At 35.5% G+C, this 23,822-nt stretch overlaps 2 protein-coding genes across 8 annotated transcripts in view; both read right to left on the bottom strand.

Annotated features, from left to right (window-relative positions):
• LOC135208568 (ran-binding protein 9-like) overlaps nt 1–2,051 on the bottom strand; it is a 116,146-nt gene extending 114,095 nt beyond the window's left edge. Inside the window, exon 1 of the mRNA XM_064240896.1 lies at nt 1,829–2,051. Coding sequence (XP_064096966.1) covers nt 1,829–2,021 — 193 coding nt within the window. The 5' untranslated portion in view covers nt 2,022–2,051. The remainder of the gene's footprint in view (nt 1–1,828) is intronic.
• A 3,046-nt stretch (nt 2,052–5,097) lies between these two features.
• The window catches only part of LOC135208566 (solute carrier family 35 member C2-like), a 51,630-nt gene continuing 32,905 nt past the window's right edge, over nt 5,098–23,822 (bottom strand). For all 7 annotated transcript variants that reach the window (XM_064240890.1, XM_064240889.1, XM_064240888.1 and 4 more), the window contains 8 exons: nt 21,890–22,053; nt 19,534–19,748; nt 19,331–19,403; nt 16,626–16,744; nt 16,385–16,518; nt 16,076–16,185; nt 13,200–13,328; nt 5,098–12,419 (listed from right to left, as the gene is read on the bottom strand). In XM_064240890.1, the coding sequence (XP_064096960.1) occupies nt 12,240–12,419; nt 13,200–13,328; nt 16,076–16,185; nt 16,385–16,518; nt 16,626–16,744; nt 19,331–19,403; nt 19,534–19,748; nt 21,890–22,053 (1,124 nt within the window). In that variant the 3' untranslated portion in view covers nt 5,098–12,239. The remainder of the gene's footprint in view (nt 12,420–13,199; nt 13,329–16,075; nt 16,186–16,384; nt 16,519–16,625; nt 16,745–19,330; nt 19,404–19,533; nt 19,749–21,889; nt 22,054–23,822) is intronic.

Below are 23,822 nucleotides of genomic sequence, written 5' to 3'. Positions count from 1 at the left end.
AGTGGGAGCTTATAGTACAATCTTAGAGTGCCAAATTTACAGGTTCTAAAACCAACATTCCAACTTTGGTTCGAACAGCATTCGACTATCTGTAGCTAGTCTTGTGTTGATACCCAGTCTTGATAATATGATGAGTCATAACACATTTTAATATTACTTTGGCTCTGAAGGAGACAGTGGAAGTCAAAAATTACAAAGGTGATCCTGTAAACAGATGCAGCACCTTTATAAATCTTGCTGCTTTACTGAAAAAATTTTGCAGCTTCCCATGTTGCATCTTACACAGATTGTGACTGATGCGAGTTCCAATAGTCTGATATTCTTTAAACAATAAACCAAATTTTTTTTATACTGTAGTACATTAAAGATATTTTTTAACAAAAGCAATAATTTTAATAAGACTGCTGAAAACCCTTAAACATCTCTTATTTGAACACTAAGACAAACCACTCCGATAGCCTAATAAACCTGAGTCACATACTTTGTCAGCAATCTGAACTGCATTACTATTTATAATCAACCTAGCCAAAAATTGCCAAGGCCTCTTAAGTTATTTCCTTCCTGCTAAGGACAATTCATTTTTATTTTAATTTTATTTTACTAGCAAAAATGTAAACTATTCTTTATCATTGGTAAGAATGTCTGCAAAATAGCAGACCACTACCATTCCCTAATTCCTGCTAATGGCAACTTATCATCTAGTTTTTTATGTCTTTGTTTCAGTACCTATATCTTTTAATTATATTTATTTTTATTGTCTTTATACTTTTACATTCATTTCCATGGGGCTGCTACTAAACATAGCAGCCATGTTGCATGTGAACAGGAAGATGCCAAGACAGATGGACGCAGTGGCCTAGTAGCCTGAAATTTTACCAGAATATCATTTACTTTTCTAGGTATAATGATTTTGTGGGAGTCCTGCCCCAAGTCAGGTAGGAACCACCCTACTAAGCTGGCCTATTTCAGGAAAGCCAGGAAAGACTTAGGTGTCGGCACCAATAAAGGAGTGGCACACCCCCAAAGCCCACAGGTCAGGTTAGGACCCGACATCTAGGCTAGGGTAGGTTGGGTTTGGATGCATTACTACCTACCTACCTACCTATAGGTAGTATTCTAGTACTAATATCTGATCGTCACTCAAATACCCAGAATCTCCTGAGTTCTCTGCTATTTTTGTCTGGCTTAGGGGGGTTGGGGTTGTATAATGATAACCTTATTTCATCTCTTACTGTCCTCAATGGAAATGAGTGTCAAATTTGTCCAGAAGCACTTTAACAGCCATCAGAAAAACTCTGTATTACATCCTTGAATATTGGTGGTATAAAAGTAACCTTTACCGACTTGTCACGTATAAAAAATGAGGGTTCAGTCTAAGCCATCGTGAATCCATGTTGGGCCTCGTCTAGGCTACGACTACAGGTGAATAACCTAGTTCGCGAGAAGCCCAGAAATAATGAGCAACGTGAAATCTAAGAAAATTTAATCGTCCCGTATGTTCATTAAAGGGCTGAAGTTACAGCCCTGACGAAATTTGAAGATTAGGCTGATGGTGGATCATATGAGACGAAAAAGTATAATGCATTCGATTGCGTCGCAATCAGCTGATCGCTTCTTCCCAACACAAAGGCCTCTCGTACCCTGTAGATTTCATTAAATGTAAAATTCCTACGCCTTTTACGATACATCGCTACCTGATCAACTTACCAACAGAAGGTGGAACTTGCATTAAATAATGAGCCACGCTCCACATACATCCGAATTATGCGAGTAAAATTGAGAAATACAAATATAAACAAAGGGGCTTGAGAGCGATGTTGTCACTTACCCTTGTAATGGACTCGTAGGTTATTTTGTGACAACCCAATGAAGCTGTATTTATCCCTGCTACTCCAGGATCGAGGGAGGGGTGTTTCGTCTTCATTAACCATTGGGTATAATGCATTAATTGGGTCAGGCTGTGCACTGTGACATCCATAAGGTGGAGGTTCAGTACTAACCCTTCCACTACTTGTCGCCATTTTCACACTTACTGACTACAGTTCCAGCAACTTTGGACATCACAAGAACTCTGAAACCATCACAATAGCTCTTCTAAAATTCTATAACACCAAGAGAAATATTAAGGTTTAAGAATAACGTCTCAATATTATCTTCAGCTTCATGCATCAATATAATTATCATATATGGGAGGACACTTTCCCAATTACATTATATTTTCCAAAAATCGCATGTATAGGCTTAGCAGCATAAGGCGGAGTATTCAAAGATTCAACTCACAAAGACTTGTATTTCTCTTTCAGAAGAACAATTCCGTGGGCTATGCCAGAATCGCATAAATACCACGTGCATATTAAGTACAACGGCTGCATTTCATTTATACTTATTGTAGATTAAAAAGAGAGACTTGCTAGTCTTTTCAGTAAGCTGCGTGCTTTGTTAAGGATGCTGACTGTGACGTAATTATCATTCTAGACACATTGTTAACAAGGGCCTACATACATGTTGTTACAGATAAATAGTTGCACGGTAGACTTTAAACCAATTCGTATCATAAAAGATAAAATTATTGTCAAGTGCCATCGCAAGCCAAAATGTTTCTTTATGAGAAAATTACTGTTAACTTTGTAGGTCCAGTACTACCTTTCAAGGTTATTGGTGAATATGGGATTGAGACGCTAAAATGTGCTGCGTACTTATAATTAGTTTTTTACTAATGATTCTTTTATAAATTCGTATGATGAGTTACTTGACCTTCAGTCAACATGATGTAACTCAGCTAAGTAGGTATACGCAATATACGCACTTCGAATGTGTATTACAGCTCAAAGCCTTTCTCCACATAACTAGCAGTTTAAAAATAAACATTATCCTCCTCAATAGTTATAGATCATACAATGACGTACTAAGATTTTATAAAGCCACGCTGTGGATAATAAAAAAAAATGATATCTGCTGTAAAATGTTCTTTGTCTCATTCGATTTTATCTTAAATGTAGCGTTAATGATGCTTTTAACCAGAATATTGGGGATTTTGAGATCAATAAAGTTAGCGAACTGTCAAGAATTATTCCAGTATAAATCCGTGGAAACAGAGCGTGCCTATTTCACCTGTCAGGTTTACTCTCAAATGCATATAAGATTAATTTCTTCCAGTCTTCCCCTACTTACATGTTATGTCATTCATTGCTTCATCTTGGTTTCTGCTATATCCGCATACCCTTTCTCATGCTTATATTTAGCTTTATCCTTCTTCTCTTACAAAATAATTTCATTAATTTTGCAGTTTCTTTTCGCCACACTCAACCGGCTAATTATCTACATTTTATTCACTAACTTTTCTCATCTCCAACATACGAGTGAGGCTACCTACTACAGCTCGACCTTCACGCTATCCAAAAAATAATGAAAAGCCAAAAATACATAATACATGTCCTTTCTTTGATGAAAAAAATCTTATAAATGTGTCTCAGCAAACTATCTTCAACACTTTACATATTGCTAATTCTACCACTTTTTTTTCTGCGTCTATAAATGCTTTATCCCAACTTACTCGGCCTTTACCTTCAAACTTCTCATACGTTTCATGTGAAAACCCAGCCTGCTCTCCTCCCCTGTTAGTCTTACTAGCTGTCGTACTTTCTGAAGGGACAAATTATTTTTAATCAATTTGCATTTTGCATAGCTAACAAACCTGAGGTCTTAACATTAGCAAGACCTTGCGCCAGCTGGAAACAGGTTAGCACTTTCTCTGTTACTTTTGCTCTTGTACAGAGTAACAATAAATGTTATTACTCCATGCCAGTTCCTACATATGCACACTATACTAGTAATACTGCCTAAGAGCGGCCCTAGATGGCAGATCCAGCCCCTAGGGATGTTAAGTACCTCTCTGACGCAGACTAAGGTAGAATACTATATATGTAAAGTTATTAGGTATCGAGGCTATAGACCAGTGATGAGATGTTCGAACCCCTGTCTTTCCACTGCACAACGGTAAGTTTGAATGAAGAGTTCATTGCCTAATGATTATTGCCGCTACACACACACACAGACCATGAATCTGTGAATTCACATTTACTACTGTAATACTTTCAGTCTTTCACTTTTTCCAGATATATTATTTTACAAACCTTTTCCAGCTTTTGTCATACTGTACCCATTGAACTGCAGCATTTCACTTGTAATTTTAACAACGAGGGTCATCTCCATTCATCACCCAAGTCTGTGCCGATAGGAGTGGGATTAGGTTGGGTCTAAACCACTGTAAAAATCCTGTAGTATACAGGTCTACCGGTCTGTTTTTCATAAATATTCCTTACTTTCTGTAGATAGCAACTAACCACTATTTAGCCAGTTTGCTGCCACTGCATTGAAATCCATTAGATCCAAAAACAAAAATAGCAGCTTTTTCAACATCTTCCTGTTCCTTGAGAGGAACTAAATTCCCAACTTGCATCAATTAATGGTTTCCTTTCTTACATCATCTTCAAGTCTTTCGTTAATCAATTTCTGGTTTTCAGAGTAGCTACTATAGCTGTTCTTGTAATGATTACTATACTTTTCCTCATAAAAGCCAAAAAAAATTTTTTCCCTGAAGGTTTGGGAAATTTTACAAGATGACTTACATAAGTGCCTGTGAGGGGCACACGACTCTTACCTATGTCAGCTCCAAACTCCCTTCTCTCAAGCAGAGAATAAAGCATTACTATGGATTATCTGTTTAATTCAAAATTATGCAGCAGTCTTCCATTACTCTTCCGAGGGTACTCGTAGTGGTTCTTTAGCCTTACTGAAAGGGAGGTCCTATGTATCAGGACTTTCTTCTTAATTTAATAAGGTAAAAAGCTGAGCTGCCTGCCACAGGACAACCTTTAACACTTGTATATGTATTTCCCATGTTTATCACCAAATCATAGACAGAAAAACAAGATTATAATAAAACTGATCATCTGTCCCCAAACCTGTGATCTGGTGGCAGTTGTGGAGGTTTCTCTATTGATCAAACTCGGCCGCATTCAGTGGTTTCTTTTATTCAGATATGACTAAAGTTTTGATTGATATCAAACAATGAAGGAAATTCAGTAAAATAGTCACTTTAAAAAGACAATGACCTTTATTCATTTTTCCCAAATTATACATTGGAACTAAATAATAAACTCTCCAGCTTCAGTAATTACATAAAAAAGTACATAAAAATGATTATACAATATACAACTCTAAAGCACCGATAGGAATTCTTTCAATGTACAATAAGAAATCCTATTCATCTTCATAAATGTGAAGACATTTGCTATATGTACAGCAGGATGGTCCTCTGCCTCTTCCATCATTCAAGAAAGTATTTCAAAAATGGTCCCAGATTTAAATAAACCACAAGAAATGGAATGAGATGTAACAGTAATTTGGCACTGGAAGAGATAACAACCTGAACAAACAAAAAAACCAAATTTAAAAATCCATGAACGTATGCAATGTTGTATGTTATAAAATGAAATTAAAAAATAATCACCTCAAAGGGCATGCAAAACTAGTACATATTACTACATAAACCTCATAAAAGTGAGATTTGGTGTCACTCACCTCTGTTAGACTGAAAATTTCACTAACAACAAAATTAGTAATTTCTCTGGCAACTGGAATGAACAATGCTAAAAAATAGCAAGTACCTAGAATGTTCAGGAAGGACTTGAACATTTACTCAGAAGATTAATGTCCTTGTAATCTTTGCCTGACAACTTTTACAAAGATCCTGTTCTGTCTATTTTAACAAGAAAAACTTGCAATTTTTTTTTAGAATATGAGAGGATGGTCCTAACTAAAAAGAGAAAGAGAGCTTTGAGTTACAAAATGTGGTATATTTTTGGCATGAACATAAATTACCCTGCTTAGAAAATCAGTGACCTCACTGTTGATTCCATGAGAACTTAACCAATCACAGGAAGATAAAAAGAGAGGAAAATTGCAGGAGTCAAACAGAGGCAGCAAGAGAATTCTAAACTTTGGAAGAGGGAGGGATGGGTGTTACTCAACAACAGGATTCTCCAAATGTACTATAATCTAGATTAAGACTCAAATTGAAGACATAATTAAAAAAAAAAGTATCTGAAATCCCTTTGCTTTTCGTAGGCAGCATGATAACAATATAAAAACTATAAAATATGAATTGCTTTTAAGACTGATACAAACAAGCTGAAGTTGAGGAAGCAAAAACATTAAAAAACTGCAAAAACCTTTTTCTGCAATACTTTTCCTTGACTAGTCTTGAAAAAATAGTACTTGCAGTATTTATACATGCATTCAAAAATACATTGCATTTATGTACAAATGCATCACGTACTTAAAAATATTCTGTCAGTGACTATGATGAAACTTGAATGGCAATAAGTGAAGCGCTTCCTTTGTCATGAAAGTGATTGGAAAAATGATTTGACGGCTACCATATAGTATATAAAAGAAATTAACATGTAGGTAAACAAACCTTTAGATATTTCTCACGTCTCCTAGTTTAGCAAAAACTTATTTATAAAAAATGCATAGTGCAAATATCTAAGTGAAGAAAAAGACAAGATACTAATAGATTTAAATAGACAGATAAGTACACAAACAGAATAAAAGATCCATGTACAGATGTCAGAAAACCAAAATACTTTTATCGCAAGACTGTGAATTTCAAAATGTTAAAAGTGTCAATAATAATAGTTCAACCAGAGCACAAAATTAAGCAGGAGTCTCATAATGAACGTAATATGGATTGACTCTAACTTTAGACGTGAACTCCCAAGAAGGAATATTTTTCTCAAACTTTACAGTAATTTCCTACATTAGTTTGTCTTCCTAGGGATATCTATCTGAAACAGGCATATGCACTTGAAATTCTTACATTCAACTGAGAGACACATAGATGTGTACCTCTCTACAGGTCTGGCCTAGATATAACTATATAATTCTTACCTTTACACATGCGAATTATGACATATTCACTCTTGCCGGCACACCAATCACTTATATCAAAGTAATAGTAGGGAAACAACATATTCAAGACCTGTTACAGATTATACAACAGCCTGTTAAAGGAATATCATTTAATTAAAACACTATTTGCATTACAATCGTTCAACTATGCACATGACACAAGCATAAAAAAATTATACAAAATACTGAAAACAGTTTATAACTTGGAAAAATAAATCAGAAGTACACATAAGTGACCTTCATTCCAACAACACTCAAATGAGGATCTAGACAAAAGCAACCAAACATGGTTCTACAAAAAAAAAGCTGTTCTACAAAGTCAAAATTTGTCTCTTCATTGCAGTTCGAATTCTTCAGTATTATTGAAAAATAAAAGGAATTCTAATTAACTCTTTAGGGCACAATTAACCATATGAACAAAAATTAAGCACAAAAAAAATTCTGTCCATTTTGGGGACTTAAACATCCCTAAATTATATTCTATAAAGAAACATCAAGCCCATCACATTGAGTTGAAAAACCTCATCATGAGCAAATGTTACTAGCACTGTGTTCTTTTATGTATAGTACTTAATTTTCCCTCACTAAAGTAAAATGGACTAGATGACATGAAAATATACAAACTTCGTATTTCACTCAAATACCTCGTAACTAAACTAATTACAACTTTTTCTGGCAAATTTGAATCAAGTCTACGCCTAAACAATTGCATACTTTATAAAGGAAAAATTTACCATTTCAACCCAACTGGTGTACAATCATGTTACCTCATCAAAAAAGAATCAACCAATAAGTTTCAAAACATTCTTATTTATACAACCTATACCACAGTATCAAGATGTTCGTCTGACGAGCAGAGAAGGAAGTTCACACAAATGTCCAATGTCCCAGTCGACCCCCGTATTGCGGGGATGGGTACCAGAACCCTGCAGCAAATAGCTAAAATCTGCAAATACTTAAAACCCCTCTAAAAACCACTTAGAACTGCCTATTTTCATAGTTAAAACACAAAAAAAACTAAAAATGCTTATACCCGGGTTTTTTTTAATTTTAAGTTTTATACCAAAAGTGCATTTAGTCATGAAAATTACATAATAATACAGTAGTCTGTGAATATTTCAGTGAAAAATAACGCAAATAGGCAAATTTTCCATGAATAAATGGGTATATACAGTATATATATTGAAAAATCAGTGAATAAGCAAGTCCATGAATACCAGGGGTCGCCTTTTAATGCAAAACGTTACACTTAAATTGCAATGAAATAAGTTCACAGTTAAATAACAGTGTATAAGATACCCATTTTATGTTTTAATTGTATACTGTATAAATAAAACTGGCCTATGTCCAATGTGGCTGTATTACCGACGGTTGACCAAGTACCATAGGCTAGGCTAGATATGTACTATACTGGGTAGACACAAAACTTGTAATAACAAAACACTGAAAAATCATATGTTTCATCAGGTCAGATTCTGGTTTTTTGTTTGAGTCCAACAGAAAACTTACTAGAAATTTTGTGTCGAAATCCGATTATGTCGAGTTCTAATACAGTTGAGGACCAGGGTTCTACTGTATCACTGAAACATGATTCTGAATATCCCAGTCTTGGGATTGTATAAGTAACAAGTCTTATAGCACAATGTATGGATTTAAAAACCTACATTGCATTAAGCAAGATTTAGTACAAAGTTATAGTCTCTCAGATTAGGGAAGGCGGTACATTTATCATCAACCCCTTTCTAGTCTAATTTGATATTACAATTAACAGGAGACATAGAGGCCACTAACTCAAGAAGTCTACGTCTAGTGACAGTGTCATGAACCAGGGATGTGGAGATGCTCCATCTCCCTACTTATGGCCCTGTGGCTACTGGTCTAAAAAAATGTGCATCTAACCATTTCAAATGAAGTCTCTTTAATTAATGTGTTTGATGATAGTAGATACTTCATCAAGAACATAGTTTTAGTAGGCTAGGCTACTGTAAAAACGCTCTTGCATGATGCATTTTGCTTGCTAGTGTTGCATTTTTCAATGTTTTGTATTTACCATGCACTTACTATAAAAAAAATAAATAATCATCATAGTCTTTACTTTAGCCACTTCGATGAGGTGTAAATTACCAAAAAAGTTTTGTGTAAGTGCTCCTCCAATTCAGTGATCAATTTAGTGAACAAACATAATTAAAACTGTTGATTTACTTAGCTTTCTAATACAAACAGTTGCACTGAGGAAGCCAGCAATCCAGCAGATGACTATAGTGACTTCAAGTACTATCTATTAATTGCAAAGTTTCCTTTGTAGTCCTTACAGAAATCACCAAGGTTAAAAAGTCAAAAGAAAATACTTGAATAGTGATCTCCATCAAAGCAAACACCTGGAGAATGAATAAAAAAGGCCAATTACAGAACCACAGGCTCATGAAAAGTGATGTTTTACTTCATGTATGTGTAGTGAGAACACCTTCTGTCTGTCATGTCAGACCGGCTTACCTGGGAACATGGCATGACTGTGATATTGGATGCACAGAATTAATGTGACTGTAATGCAATGAACCAATTTTAAACTACTGCAAATAGGTATTATGTATCTATTCATCAACAATAAAAGGAAATATAAACTAGCATTTCAGAATGCTTACTCTAAAAATTTGAGGCCCTACATCCTTGAATTGTTAAAGATGATCAGTAACATAGTATATGCAAATATATGCATAAAATCCAATATTAAACTTATTGCTATAAAAATTCTATAGAGATACAACTTCAAAATATGACGATCATACTTCCCCAAAAATAAATCTTATTACTATGATGACAAACCCATATTACAACAAAGACAAACAAAAAGTTTTTACCAGAAAATAATCAACCTACTTAATTCATTTGATTTTTATAGTTATTATTGTACATTGATGATCACATTATATAACCTGTGTTCTGGTACTATAAATTATGCACTCAAAAATTAGTATTCAATCTAACATTTACTGACAACCAATGAACAGTTATACATGTAGCTCGAAGGGCTACATTAACTTCAAAGCAAAGGATAATTTTATAAAAAGCAAAGGATAATTTTATAATTTGATGAGTACTACCAAGCATTTCCAAGAAAAATGGAATACTAACCTATTAAATATTAAAGATTTTTTAAAAAATGAATTTTATCAATAATGATTGAGATCCTTCAAGTAATTATACAAAAAATATAATTGAAACGACACATGCAACCAATACTTTGGATAATTTTATTGATTTTTCACTGTCAATGTCAAAAAAACTTATTATTTTACTAATGAAATACTACAAAGGATTACAGTTGGCAATGACTGACAGTCTTCTAAAAATGGAATACACCTATATTCAACAAATCAAAGCAAAAAATATGTTAGATCAAGCAGCAAGCTTTTCCTTCATTATCAACTTAGAAATACTCTTCAGTATAGCAGTAATAAATACAACAATAATACTGAATTAGGATCCAATATTTACTTTAGAAACATTTTTACCATTGTAACCTAAATTTGAATTTACATACCCATATTATAATTGGATGGTAGTTTATCAGAAACCCACAATAGATCAGACAACTGTCCACAAGAACAGCCAGTCAACTACAAGTTTACACCCATTTTAGAGTTTAACCCTAATATTTGTCAAGACCCTACTTGCTACATACTTCGAACTATATTTTTAATTCTCCAATAAGCAGATATTGGCACATCAAGCTCATGTGACCTTACTATTGCTTCTTGGTCAGCGTTACTGTGGAGTGTTTCTTTCATTCTATGCACTGAATTTCATCTTAAAAGACTGGAGTCCAGCATGCCCATTAAAGCAGGGTTGTCATCTGGTTAGAGGTATTAAGAACTGTTGATCAGTCTTTTGTTCTTATTCCTGACAGCCAAACCTATAGCTTAAGAAAGTTAGGCATCTGTGGGTGAACTGTTGTGACTAATGCTCAACAACCCTGGTTATCTGTAAGCAAGGCCCTGTACAACCAAGTCATCATGACTAACTTGGCGGTCATAGGTTTGAGGATGGATGTGAAGCAACTGTTGCATTTGCCAAATGGATGTTTGAAGTTAAAAACCACAAAAGCTAAGGACCAAGTGCAACACCCTTGTTGTGGATGAGGATGAATTCTTTACTGTCAAGGCTACCATGCTCTTCATAAAAATAAAGTCCTTATTGTATATCATATATCATTGAAGACCAAGGATCATGGAAAAATGGTGTAGTGATACTCTGAAGGTAAAACATTTTGTTAATAGGAAAAAATGTGTCATCTCAATATAAAAGTCCATCTATATTAAACAAAAATAAGTTTCCATAAATGTTTTTATGATCCCAATATAGTGAATGCTTTCTCCTAGGAACATGGCTAATTTTGTTCTAAAAAATATTTCTCTTATTGTACCTGAAAAACTTTATGATAGAAAACTTTTTGTAATGATCTATACTTGGTCTATTTTTAACAGGATTCTATAACTATGGAATAAATAAAAACTCTCATACAGGAAAGTCTTTGCTAACGGTGAACATTTCTGTGAATCACTTTCATTTTGTATCCCTCTTCTTTGCAAAACACAGCAGTTTAATAATAAAGTAATTTACTAGAAAAATAAATAAGGTGATTTCTCTGTCCAATGTTCCAAAACATTTTATGGTCTTGTCAAGTGAAATAGTATATACTTACACAAAACATTATGGAAGATTTTTTTCTTGAATAGGAAATGTTCTCAAGATGCTCCACATTAAAAAATCCTAGATGCCTCTTATCCTGATATATTAATCATTCAGCATACTTGGCTAAATATATCAATTTTCAGGAAATTATTTTTATAAAAAAATAGACTTCAAGAATTTCGTACAGAATAACACAACTATGTAACAAGGTAAGCTCCTCTAAAATATACTGTATATTAGAATGAAGCTACTTTTGGAGAACCCTAACTTCTCCTTTTCATGTGATAACTGAAATAAATTTCTTAATTCCTGACATGGTAACATAAGATAAAGAAGCTCCTACAAGGAGATCTGCCCGTGATGGCAAAGAATACAGGAGGAAATAAGAAGCTTGATATTACTATATACCTACAATGCAAAGAAATATTTTCTGCATCTGCTAAAATTGACAACATAATTTAACCAGCTCACCACAACTGCATACTGAAACTCCAATGACAAAATCATACCACACATGCAGCACTGCTACAACTGGCCAAATAAACTTACACAGTGTTCCCTCACACATTCAACTACCTTGAGTACACCTCAGTTTCCTCCTCCTCATCTTCTGAATCTGATAACAGTGGTACTTTGGAATAGTTTTCGTTATGATGAGAGGTCATGCTCTGCTGAGGCCCAGGTTTTGTTGGGTAAATTGCCTTCAAGACAACATGTAAAGTAATGCCTATGATGCATAACACCAATCCAGCCTGAAAAGATGGAATCAAATTTGTTAATACACTGAGATATTAGGGCCATCATAACAACTAATCAAATCACAGTGCTAGATAAAAATAACACTACGTACCTGCTACACCAAATATCTAAAGTTATATTAAACGCAGACGAAATGAGAACTAAAAAACTCTACATAAGTCTGTAATGAGTAAATCATGTATACATGGGGCTAACATAAAAAGGACAGTCCAAAATGAACATGATAAGACTAGAGTGGAGACTTATTTTCAAATTTACCAACCAACTTCTTGTTGGAGGGTGGGGGGTAGGAAAGGACTATGAAGCCTAAAAAGGTCTGAAAAAGATGTTTTGTACTGAGTTAAAGATACAGGAGTTTTAGGCCTGTTTTTAATTTATATGGTGTACTGAATTTAGAGGCTATGTTTCTGTTCAATCATTTTGTGTTCCCATTATAAATGAGAATATATGAATATGTTTAACTTGTGTCCTTTTTATTTGACCCTTGTTGTTAGTAGAGTATGTAGTACTAAGTAAGAATATTAATTACGAAGACCACTTCACGTTAAGTTAGGAATATGTTTATAACTTCTGTGTTTGGGGAAAATCCTGCATGCATTCCAAGTAAGCTGGTGGTTCGATCACATCTTGTTTTATATTTACTTCATAATTTACTTATATATTTGACAGTTTGTTGTTATAATACATAGTTCTAATGTCCAAGTTACTCCATTCATTCTTCTTTATCCTACTTTCATGTTTTTCCCTCTTACTATATTCATTATCTTCCTTACCATATTAACACTAGAAAGATGCTCATCGTCTATGTAGACTGCCAACGAAAGAGTAATGATTTCTTTTGCTACGCCAGATATTGAAAATGTTAGTGATGATGTGTAACAGACTACCAAATACTCGGAAACCTGAAATAAAAAAAAAAGGTTAAATAATACACACAAACCAAAGTTATTTCATTCCATTGTACTCAAGAATAATTAGACATACAACTTTCAAGGTTTATATTTACACATCTTTATGGATACCTGGTGTACCTTTGATGTACTTTTAAGAACATGTTTAACTATTCAAAAACAAAAAATCTTATACCCAAAATCCATGAAGACAAGACACCAAGGAGGAAATTAACTTAGCTGTTTTGCCCACTCCATATTACAAATTCAGAACACAACTCTCAACGTGACAATACCAGCTGCCTTGTGGTAAGAACAAGCCTTTTACAATAAAATTACATATATGTATTTAAAAAACCCTTTTAACAGACTGTTGAAAAAAGGTTGGATAGAAGAAAATCACATTTATGTGTGATTTCCTATGCAATGGCCATACTTTATTTTCATTTTACAAGTACTATGTCAGGAAAAATATTAAATGGCATATTCCTAAAATGATTACCCTATTTTGTGAGAAACAGGTATATTCTTAAATTAGGCTTGGTAAAATGCCATGTCATCTAGTCACATGAAAATTGTATGCTTTAGCACAATTCTTTGCTGGTTATCAAACAGAACATTTCAGCCTCCGAGGGCAGAGATTTTTTAAAAAACTGAATGTTTTAATACCAATGCATTACTTGAAATAACCTAATTCACATTGTCATGAATTCTAGACACTATCCATGAATACCAATTAGAAGATTACACACCTGAAGACTTTAGGTCTCAATTATGTAAAGTATCACTTCTCATGTAGTCCAAATTAAAGATGCAAAAAAAGGAGCAGGGTTGGGAGGTGGAGATAACTGTAAATGATGGATTTGAAGAGAACTTCAAATAAGCGTAGTGGGAAAAAAAAAGTTAAGTACGTATATCTTAGTTTTACCAGACCACTGAGCTGATTAATAGCTCTCCCATGGCTGGCCCGAAGGACTAGATATTTTTACATGGCTAGGAACCAATTGGTTACCTAGCAACAAGACCTACAGCTTATTGTGGGATCCGAACCACATTATATCGAGAAATGAATTTCTATCACCAAAAATAAATTCCTCCGACTCCGCGTTGGCCAAGCCGAAGCCTAATGGAATGAAGGTTCTGTTTAAGAGCTGATGGACTTGAGGTCAGCAAAGAGCACAATCCAGTCAAGGTTGGGATTAGTATATGTAGGCTCAAAACCCAGGACAAGTAGTAAAATAAAAGATCTACATTTGTAGGCCATAGACACAGTAACTAAGACAGCAGTGGGCTGTAATCCACAGAACCAGGGATTACTACATCTCAGTAGCTTGCAACTCAAAAGGAAGAGGGCATGGTCAAATGATCGAGTCTACTTATCTGAAGCTGCAGTAGGATTTCCTTATTTCCATGCTAAAAGGGTTTAAAATTAAATGGATGCATGTGGGGAAGAGGGGGGGGGGAGCATAGACTGTGTGATTGCTGCCAATCATTACCACTTACCCTTTTCCCTGAGATTGAACAGGATAAAGATGAATAACACTTCTGAACTTCACAGGAAAACCCTCAAAAAGGGTAAACCGAGCCTGCAACTTCATTCACCTCTGTTGGCTCTCTGAAAGGGTTTCCCGATGGTGAGAAAAAAAAATCATCTCTAGATGAATCCTGCACCTGTAGGGCCCCGAATTCCAAAGAAGTGAGGGAGTGATCCTTGGCAGGTCTGGCAAGAGCATGGCAGTAAGGTCTATGCATCATATGCAAGCTAGATCACCTTCAATAGAAGAAGTAAACCCCTCTGGGCATCATGAAATCACTTAAGGCCAATAATGTGCAGAAACATCTCCTATGGAACAGTTTGTTGGTGGCTTTGCACCTATAAGCTACACATCTGGCTTTGTCTTCAAGCAAAAGAGATGGAAGCACTGGCACCATGGTGTGATTTATCAGTCAAACACAGAAGTACTTTCCCTCTGAAGAACAGGATAGATCAACTAACTATGGTGGGGAGATGTCTGAAGGCCACAGCCCTTCCTGTTTCTTTATGGAAAGTGGTTGGAGCAACCTCCATCCTTTGTGGTTGCCTTCTTTGATGGAGATATGTATGGAAAGCTGCCTATTCCAGAGGATACTTCTAAACTGGATAACCTCCTGTCCTGAACACTGACTATATCAGCTGCGAGGAAAGTTGAAGATATTCAGCTCTCCTTTCATTCTTACACCCATTACTTATAATTAGTAGCAGTCATGAAAAATGCACAAAAAATATGCCTGCAGTAGAGCATACTGCAATATAATATGTTCTTGATCAAATGATCAGAACCTAAAATTGATCAGAAGTATGCAAAATTATAAATCCTTAAAAAGCTAATGCTGAGCTGTCTAATTCAGTTAAAAACTATTTTAAATACAAATGGGTTAACATGAGTGACAAAATCTAAGTAAATTAAAAGCGATAGCATCAAAGATCATGGGTGTTTATTACTCATCTGTATAAATAAATTAGTCAATTAGAAAAAAAATTTCCCATCCATATAAATAAATTAGTCAAATAGAAGAAAAAATTTGTCGGGAAAACCTTTGGTTCTCTAATCACTTAAATCGGCAATCTGCCAGCCACAAACTTACTCTTACTCTGGGGCATTGTTTACTCTCACTGCCTTGTAAACAGCAATTTTCATTCAATGGTATTATTTGTCAAGGGATTAACCGATTTCACATGATCTGGAAACACAAACTAACTACTTCAAAACAATACTTACCTCCATACAAAATGCCAAAACAGCTCCAAACATTACCCTGCCCCACATATACATTGCCTCTGAGGAAACTTTAAATCGGAATCCATATTCACTTGCTGCTATTGAAGTACCTGGAAGTTCAAGACAAATACTATAACATTCGCTTCCATAATAACATGTAGCACTGAATTTTTAAAATAATTTTATTCATAAAAAGCACTTGTGAACATTATTAATCAATACCTGCATGATATTAATAGTTTTTTGTAAGATCTTCAATCAATTACAAAGGAGCTTATCTATTCAATGTTCGTTCACCTGAATACCTACCTTCCATTATAATAGCTAAAGGGAGAAGAGAGACTGTCATCCATGGCTGAATGTGATAAACCATGTCAATTGGATTACTCAGCCCCAGCTCTGACTTTTGCATAACAAGCTGTGATAATGTCCATCGAAGACCACTGCAATTTATGAAAAAAGTTATGGCAATGAATGACTTTATGTTTAATGTACATGTGCTTACAATATCAAGATACAATTTTTCTCAAAATATTTTAATCCAACTTACCTCAGTGAAGATGCTATAAGTACTAGTATGAATCCAAATAAATTGAACTGTGTATATTTATAGGTGAAAAGGAAGAGCCCACCAGCAATGAGAACAACCAATACAACAACACTCCATCTCTGAAACAACACAATTAAAATTTATCAACTTAATAAAATTCCTACCTAAAACTCTCAGTACTTAATATTAAAAATATAGCTAAAATACATAGTGGAAAAAAAATCAATATTTTGCCTCAGGAAAAATGCCTTTTAGAAGAATATAAATGGTACCCTACAAATAAACCAATGGTCTGCATTACCAAATTATTGAAGTGGACTTCAAATCAGGACATACAACATCTAGACAATGTTGACTTTCAATCATAAAGAACCAGCCACTTTCTGCACCCTGAAGACTTCAGCAGTTCATATCACAGCCTAAATACAAGTGGCACACTTAAATACAAGTGAAGATTTGTCTAATCAGATGGTATCACTCCTAACTTTACATAACCATCTTCTCTCAAGTCAAGACATTGGTTCATAAGCAACTGATTTTGCAAGGTAATCTCTCGCTGCTCAAGATACTGGTTAAATTCTGGTTTATGGCAATGAAACATGTATCTTTTTTACTACTTATTTTGTTTAATGTGCTTTTGACTATTACTGCTGGTGCAGGCAACTTGTTTTTTTGACTTCTGTGATCCCTATTTGTAGGATGCAGGGTCCTACCCCTAAAAAAAATACCACCCTTAATCCATCATAACTGCATCTAGGATGCTGCCTGCTGGCTAATAAATTCTAACATAAGCTAACTTAATCTCAATTACAAACTAGCCTGGCTAAGGTCAGGCCCTATCTCTGACTTAAATTTTCTAATATACCTGTACACAAAATATTTCCTCTTTCATAGAATTAAGGCCAAAGGCCAGGCACTGGGACCTGTGAGGTCATTCATAACTGAAACAGAAACAGAGTAGAAAGGCTTGAAAGGTGTAATAGGAAAAACTTGTAGTTGCACTAAGAAACAAGTGTTAGGAGAGCGTGGACAGCAAGATGGAAGAGAGAATATGAATGGAGGTACGGTAAAAGGAATGAAAGCGGTTGAACTGAGCTGAATGAATACGTATAGAATTTAGGCCAAAGGCCAAGCTCTAGGACCAATGAGGTCATTTAGTGCTGAAATGGAAACAGATAATCAAAGTTTGAAAGGTGTAACAGGAGTAAAACATCACAGTTACACTATGAATCAGTTGTTAGGAAGGGGTGGAAAGAAAGATGGGATAAAGAGAATATGAAAGGAGGTACAGTACCTTAAGTACAGAACCTTAAGTAGTGCCTACAGTGCACCACAAGAGATGCACTGATGGCACTACGTATTCCCCTAAGGGAGAATGAAAGGGGTTGCAGCCAGGGGCTGAAGGGATGCTGCAAAGAACCTTAAGTAATGCCTACAGTTCACCACGAGAGATGAACTGATGGCAATAACCCTCTATGAGTATTTCTTCTTTTGGCTTGACAGTAATAGTGTGTATACTTCACAACTGCACGTCTTTGTTCTTAACTTTTTTACCAATTTTAAACTGTCATGGTTGTTGTCATTCTCTACAAAATTATCTTAATTCTGATTTCTTTTGATTATTCAGTTTTTGCTCATAATTTCCACAAGAATTAAACATTCTGAATTAAACAAAGTTATATTTTTTTATATTTTTTTCAGGTTTCACCAGTTAGTATGTTGATTGTTTTATCCAATTTTATAATTTTTGCTCATTCCAATCAGGAATAGTACTACCATATAATCAATTTTTTCTAGGAATAGTCTGAATGCACCAGTAAACATACTGCCTAAAACTTACTTTTTATTTTTTTAGGTATACCTGGTCATTAGTCATTAGCATTTACACTAACAAAGTTCTGCTGTTCTTCCACAATGGCAAAAAGTATAAATAAAGTATCAGTCCTACTGGATTTTACAAGTGTCACCATCATATATCTTAAATTAAGAATTCTTCAAGGATTGAAGGTAATCAGTGAATACACATAGTTCCACATACCAATTCTGCCTTTTGTTATCACAAGTTTAAAATTTGATCTGCGCAACTATTCTGCTAGTAAAGATATTTACAAAGAACAGAACATGAGGAAGAAGACCCTACTTTAACTCCTTCCCTGATTATCCCTGTACATATTATTCTCAATGTAAAATGTTCCTACTTATTTCCATCTTCCCAATTTAACTCTTTCTGTGATGAATTCCCAATTTCCAAACTTCCTCTCCAAATAGGAAACTTTTACTATGTACTTTTGTCAATATAGATGACAGTGTGAATTGTTTAATTTATGAACTTCCAATGTGAGATGCTTCTCCTGCAAAGTTCTCTCCAAGTTCAAAACTTTCAAACCATGGAAAAAGTACTAAATTTTGAATGTTGCATGGATCTAAACTTTATTTTTTTCTTTTTACCTTTCTAGCATCCAAAGCAATTCTTTACAACACTACCACATGATTGAAAAATGCAGTGAACATACATAGTATAATCTATGACTCCCAAATTAACTTGGGAATAGGAAAAAAAATTATGTACTATATATTAAAAACCAACTTTTGAACAATTCAAGATACAAAAGGCTGTCAAGAACCTAACTCGTTCTTAAGTAGGGTGGTGACTGAACTAGTGAGGATATTAAAATTAAACTTTATAGAATAGAAAGGAAACTTACCATTTCTTCTAATTTAAAGGCAATAGCAAAAATAAGGATGAATAACAAAGCTGTCGACTTAGACATAGTGTACCTGTAAAGAAAATAATATTGTAAACAATTAGCAAATTATCTTATGCTTGCTACAATTATTATCCTCAGGACCATTCACTCATATCACACATAAGCAGTATGTACCAGTAATAGTTACTATGCATACTCACAGCGCTACTGTAACAAATTCTAGTGACCACTGAGAAAGACCAATATCAATTCCTGCCGCAGCCCCTGGGGGTAATACCTTCTTCCAGTATACATCCCAAGTGAGGGAAACTCTTGGAATACCAGTTATATAAGTATAAGTTAGCCGACATAGTCCAGCTAATACAAATTTCATAAAAAGGTGTACTATCACAACAGTTAACGGGAACTTGAAAACCTGGAAAAGAACAATAAGTTTTCACTTTATGAATATGCTGAAAAATCTAAGATTTATAAAATCTCTATACAGGTTTATGTCATTTGAAAAGTTTTACTTAAGCCTGAACTGCTATCTAGGATAATTTGTAAGTCACTTTGATTATCAATAATCAAAGGGGTGATTCCCACAACAAGGTATATGTAGATAAGTTAAGTGTCTCTGTAGTATCAAAGTATGAAAGGAATGAAGCATGAACTTTTACAACAATTATAAGTGCATCATTTTTCATAACTAACTAAAGGGAGAAAAACATGCAAAATCTGTTATCACTACCTGAAATATTCAAATCAATGGCCATACAAGGGCTTCTTCAGTCTCACATATATGTGGGAATTTGGTGCAAAACGATCACTGTCAAAGGTAGGAAAGAAGTAATTGAACTGTTAATGTAGACGAAAGCAACTGAAGTAGTCACTGGTGAGGGGAAATTAAAAAAATTACTGAAATTATTACACAGAGTAAGGGGTTACTTCCAGTAACTGAATTACTCTACAAGCACTGTAAAGTAGCAGTAAAAAGGTTTAAGGCTACTCTGTGGTGCCTCAGTGTGGTGTTGCTGTGTGGTGGGGATATGGCTTCTTATAGGTTTCCATTGTTTTTAAGGTATGTTAAGCACACAAGCATCTGAGGCAAGTGACAGTGGCGAGCTGTCGCTGATACCCGCCACAGCTTATAAACACTGGAAAACTATGGGAAGCCAGACCCCTGCCACACATCGACAAAACAGAGTGGCTCGTGTACTCCTGGCCATAGAGGTGTAACGGAGGAAAACCTCTTAGTTGCACTGTGAAACAATTGTTTGGTGAGGGTGGAAAGCAAGATAGAAAGAGAATATGAATGGAGGTATAGTAAAAGAAATGAAAGGGTTGCAGCTAGGGGCCATAGGGATGCTGCAAAGAACCTTAAGTAATGCCAGTACGTACTATTGCCAATAGTACACCGCACGAGGTGCACTAACAGCACTATCCCCCTACGGGATAGACTAAATGAGGAAAGGTGTAGACACTGAAGCTGTCCCATAAGAGCAGAAAGGCCTACTCCATCACCGTTCATGGGTCCAGCAAGGGAAAAAACTGCACAAGGAAAATTTCTGTTAAGCCATGATGCACGAGGGGATCACAGATAAAAAGGATCTTTGGTGCACGAGGGAATCACAGATGAAGAGGGTCTTTGGAAGTTGGTCACAGAGAATGGAGTTGCTCTCAGAAGATACTGACAGCAATTTGTTAAGTAACTTCCTCTTCAACCCATACTTCTTCATTGGAGAAGATAAAAAGACAATGAAATGTGGAGATGGCTTACACTCCTGCCCTTTGCAAAACAGATAAACAGAATGAAAATCTATCTTCACAGGTTGCATAAAGGGTCCTGACGGTCACACACTAAACACCTTGGTTGTTCATACTTTCTACAATGAGAATCAGCCATTATTATTCACACAAGTGACAAACACAGTCAAGATGAAAACCACAGTTGTAAAAAAAAATAATAAATAAATAAATAAATAAATAAATGGAAGCAAATGCCATGATAAGAGTCCAGCAGCAGTAGACTTATCTTTACAACAGTGCAACCCAAGAGAATAGCGAGTACAGTTGATCCCCTCTATTCGCAGACTCACCTATAAGCGGATTTTTCTATGGACCGTATATACCCATTATTCATGGGAAATTCGCCTATTCACGATACTTTTCACTAAGAAATATTCACAAATTACTGTACTTTCATGTCAATTTTCATGACTCAAAGCACTTTTTGTGATAAAACTATTAAAACACTCAGGTATAAGCATTTTTAAGATTTTCTTTTTTTTTTAACTCAAAATATAGGCAGCTCCAAGTATTTTTTGAGGGGTTTTAAGTATTTGCGGATTTCAGCCATTTGCAGGGTGGTCTGGTGCCCATTCCCCGCAAATATAAGGGGTCTACTGTACCAACAACCTAGTGAGTGGGTGATATCCCCACAACCTCACTTGCTTCCTGTTAGTTAACTACCTAGTTACCAAGCTTCAACAACCAAACCGGCTTTTGCCATAAGATATATCTATATGACAGACTTATGGTTTGTATTTCACTGGGGAATTCTTGCAGATATCTTACCTTAAATAATTGTTTCTGGTAAAACGTGAGTTCTATAGAACATGTGTAGTAAACAAGAATAAGAACCAAAGTTCTGCAAAGATTAAGTAGAACTTGGCATAGCCTTTTGCCACCACGACGGCGACCTAATCGTCCCTCCGACACCTCCAGTCCACTCATAACACCTAAAATTAAAGAAAATGCATTTAATTAACCTTTCTTAGGATGAATTTAAAAATGACAAGTTTTTTCTGAAATGAAATATGGAAAATACGAACTTATGGAAATACACCCAAAGGACAACTTCAGTCCTATAACAAGATATTTTCTTGGAAACAATTAATGTTACTAAACTACATTCATATTCTACCTCTACTTTGGCTAAGTTGAAGTCAAACACGACAGGTTCAGTTATGGCATCCTGGTGAATAGTCAAGCTAGAGTATATACTGAATGTAAGTCTACAATACACATTTAACTTTAGGCTATACGTATTAGGTGAGGTAAGAGGTGTACCCAACACATCAAGCCTAGCAAACTAGGTTAGCAACAAAAGGCTGGCCTATTAAGATTAGAATCAATATATGTACGTCCTTCACTCGTCTAAAGGTAGTTTTCCTACGACGTCACAGCATATGGGCACCTGATAAGTTGCCACCATGTTTTAGGTCAAGCACTATACACAAAGTATCATGCCATTAGGCAGGTACCAACTTGTCTAACAAGCCACAGTTTTCAGTGATGTGCTTGTCATTAGCACAAACACCCCCATGTGGTGTGATACCAATGAGAATCTTGATGGTATTGTGATGCTTGTAGGATGACCACACAGCTGCTCTGGCTTCTAAACTAGACAGTCATTTGATAAAAATTTCAAAACACACTATCAAAACAGTAACCTTCAATCCAAAACTGTTCCAGAACTCCATCAGCATTGTCAGATGTAGTTGATCTCTCTCAGGCCTAACAATCAACTTTTGTACCCAATAGAAAAGAACATACAACACTGAAGTGAATACAGTGGTACCTCGAGATACGAAAGGCTCAACTTACGAAAAACTCGAGATACGAAAGCCAATACGAAAAATTTAATGGCTCTACATACGAAAAGTTTTCAAGATACGAAAGGTTTCTGTAAAGTCCGAGATTCGCCCGAACCACCGATAACAATTTTGAAACTCGCGCGCCGCCAGCTTAGTAGACTCGCCACCATCCTCCTGCTCACCCATTGGTTCCTGATGCTAGTCGCGGCCATGAGATCCTTCTCTCCTATTGGCTAGTGTCCCTCCCATCATGCATCTATGTACGTGGTGGCATGCCTCGGCCACTCTGTACCAGCATTGTTATAGTACGCACGCGGTATTCGTTTCGGGATTGTCAGTGTGTATTTTTTTTTTAATTTCTCATATCTTTTCACAGAAAATGGAAAAAGAAGAGCACCTCGAGTGACGACATATATGATATGATTGACCAAGATCTCTCTCGTGGGATAAGTGACCAAGATCTCACACATGGGATAAGTGATCAAGGTCTCTCTCATGGGATAACTGGAAACTTTGCAAGGTTGGTAGAATCTCCACTCCCTGCTGAACAGAGGGTGTTGACCAATCATTTACAACATGCATACCAGTATAATCAAGGCACTTCAGTTTATGTTGAAGGTCAGCAGCCGAACATTCAGTACCCAAATCAGTTGCAGAGAGAGCATTTGGTTGAACAGGGTTTTGATGGACACCAGGGCCAACAGTGTCATGAGGTGCAACAATTAGTAGATAATTATCAAGATGGGCAGCCGTTAATGAACACTAAGCGTTTATAGAAAAAAAAGACACTCCGAAAAGGCTCACACAGGTCGTATGTTTACGCAGTTCGATGACGTTTGCCCGAGTCGTTTCAGGAACATTGTGAAAAGTAGGCAGAAGCAATCTTCCTTGGATCATTATTTTTTTAAAGA

This window comes from Macrobrachium nipponense, chromosome 35, assembly GCF_015104395.2.
Source record: "Macrobrachium nipponense isolate FS-2020 chromosome 35, ASM1510439v2, whole genome shotgun sequence".
Taxonomy (NCBI): domain Eukaryota; kingdom Metazoa; phylum Arthropoda; class Malacostraca; order Decapoda; family Palaemonidae; genus Macrobrachium; species Macrobrachium nipponense.
The sequence above is the reverse complement of the archived record's forward strand: the minus strand, read 5'-3'. Positions and strand labels throughout refer to the sequence as shown.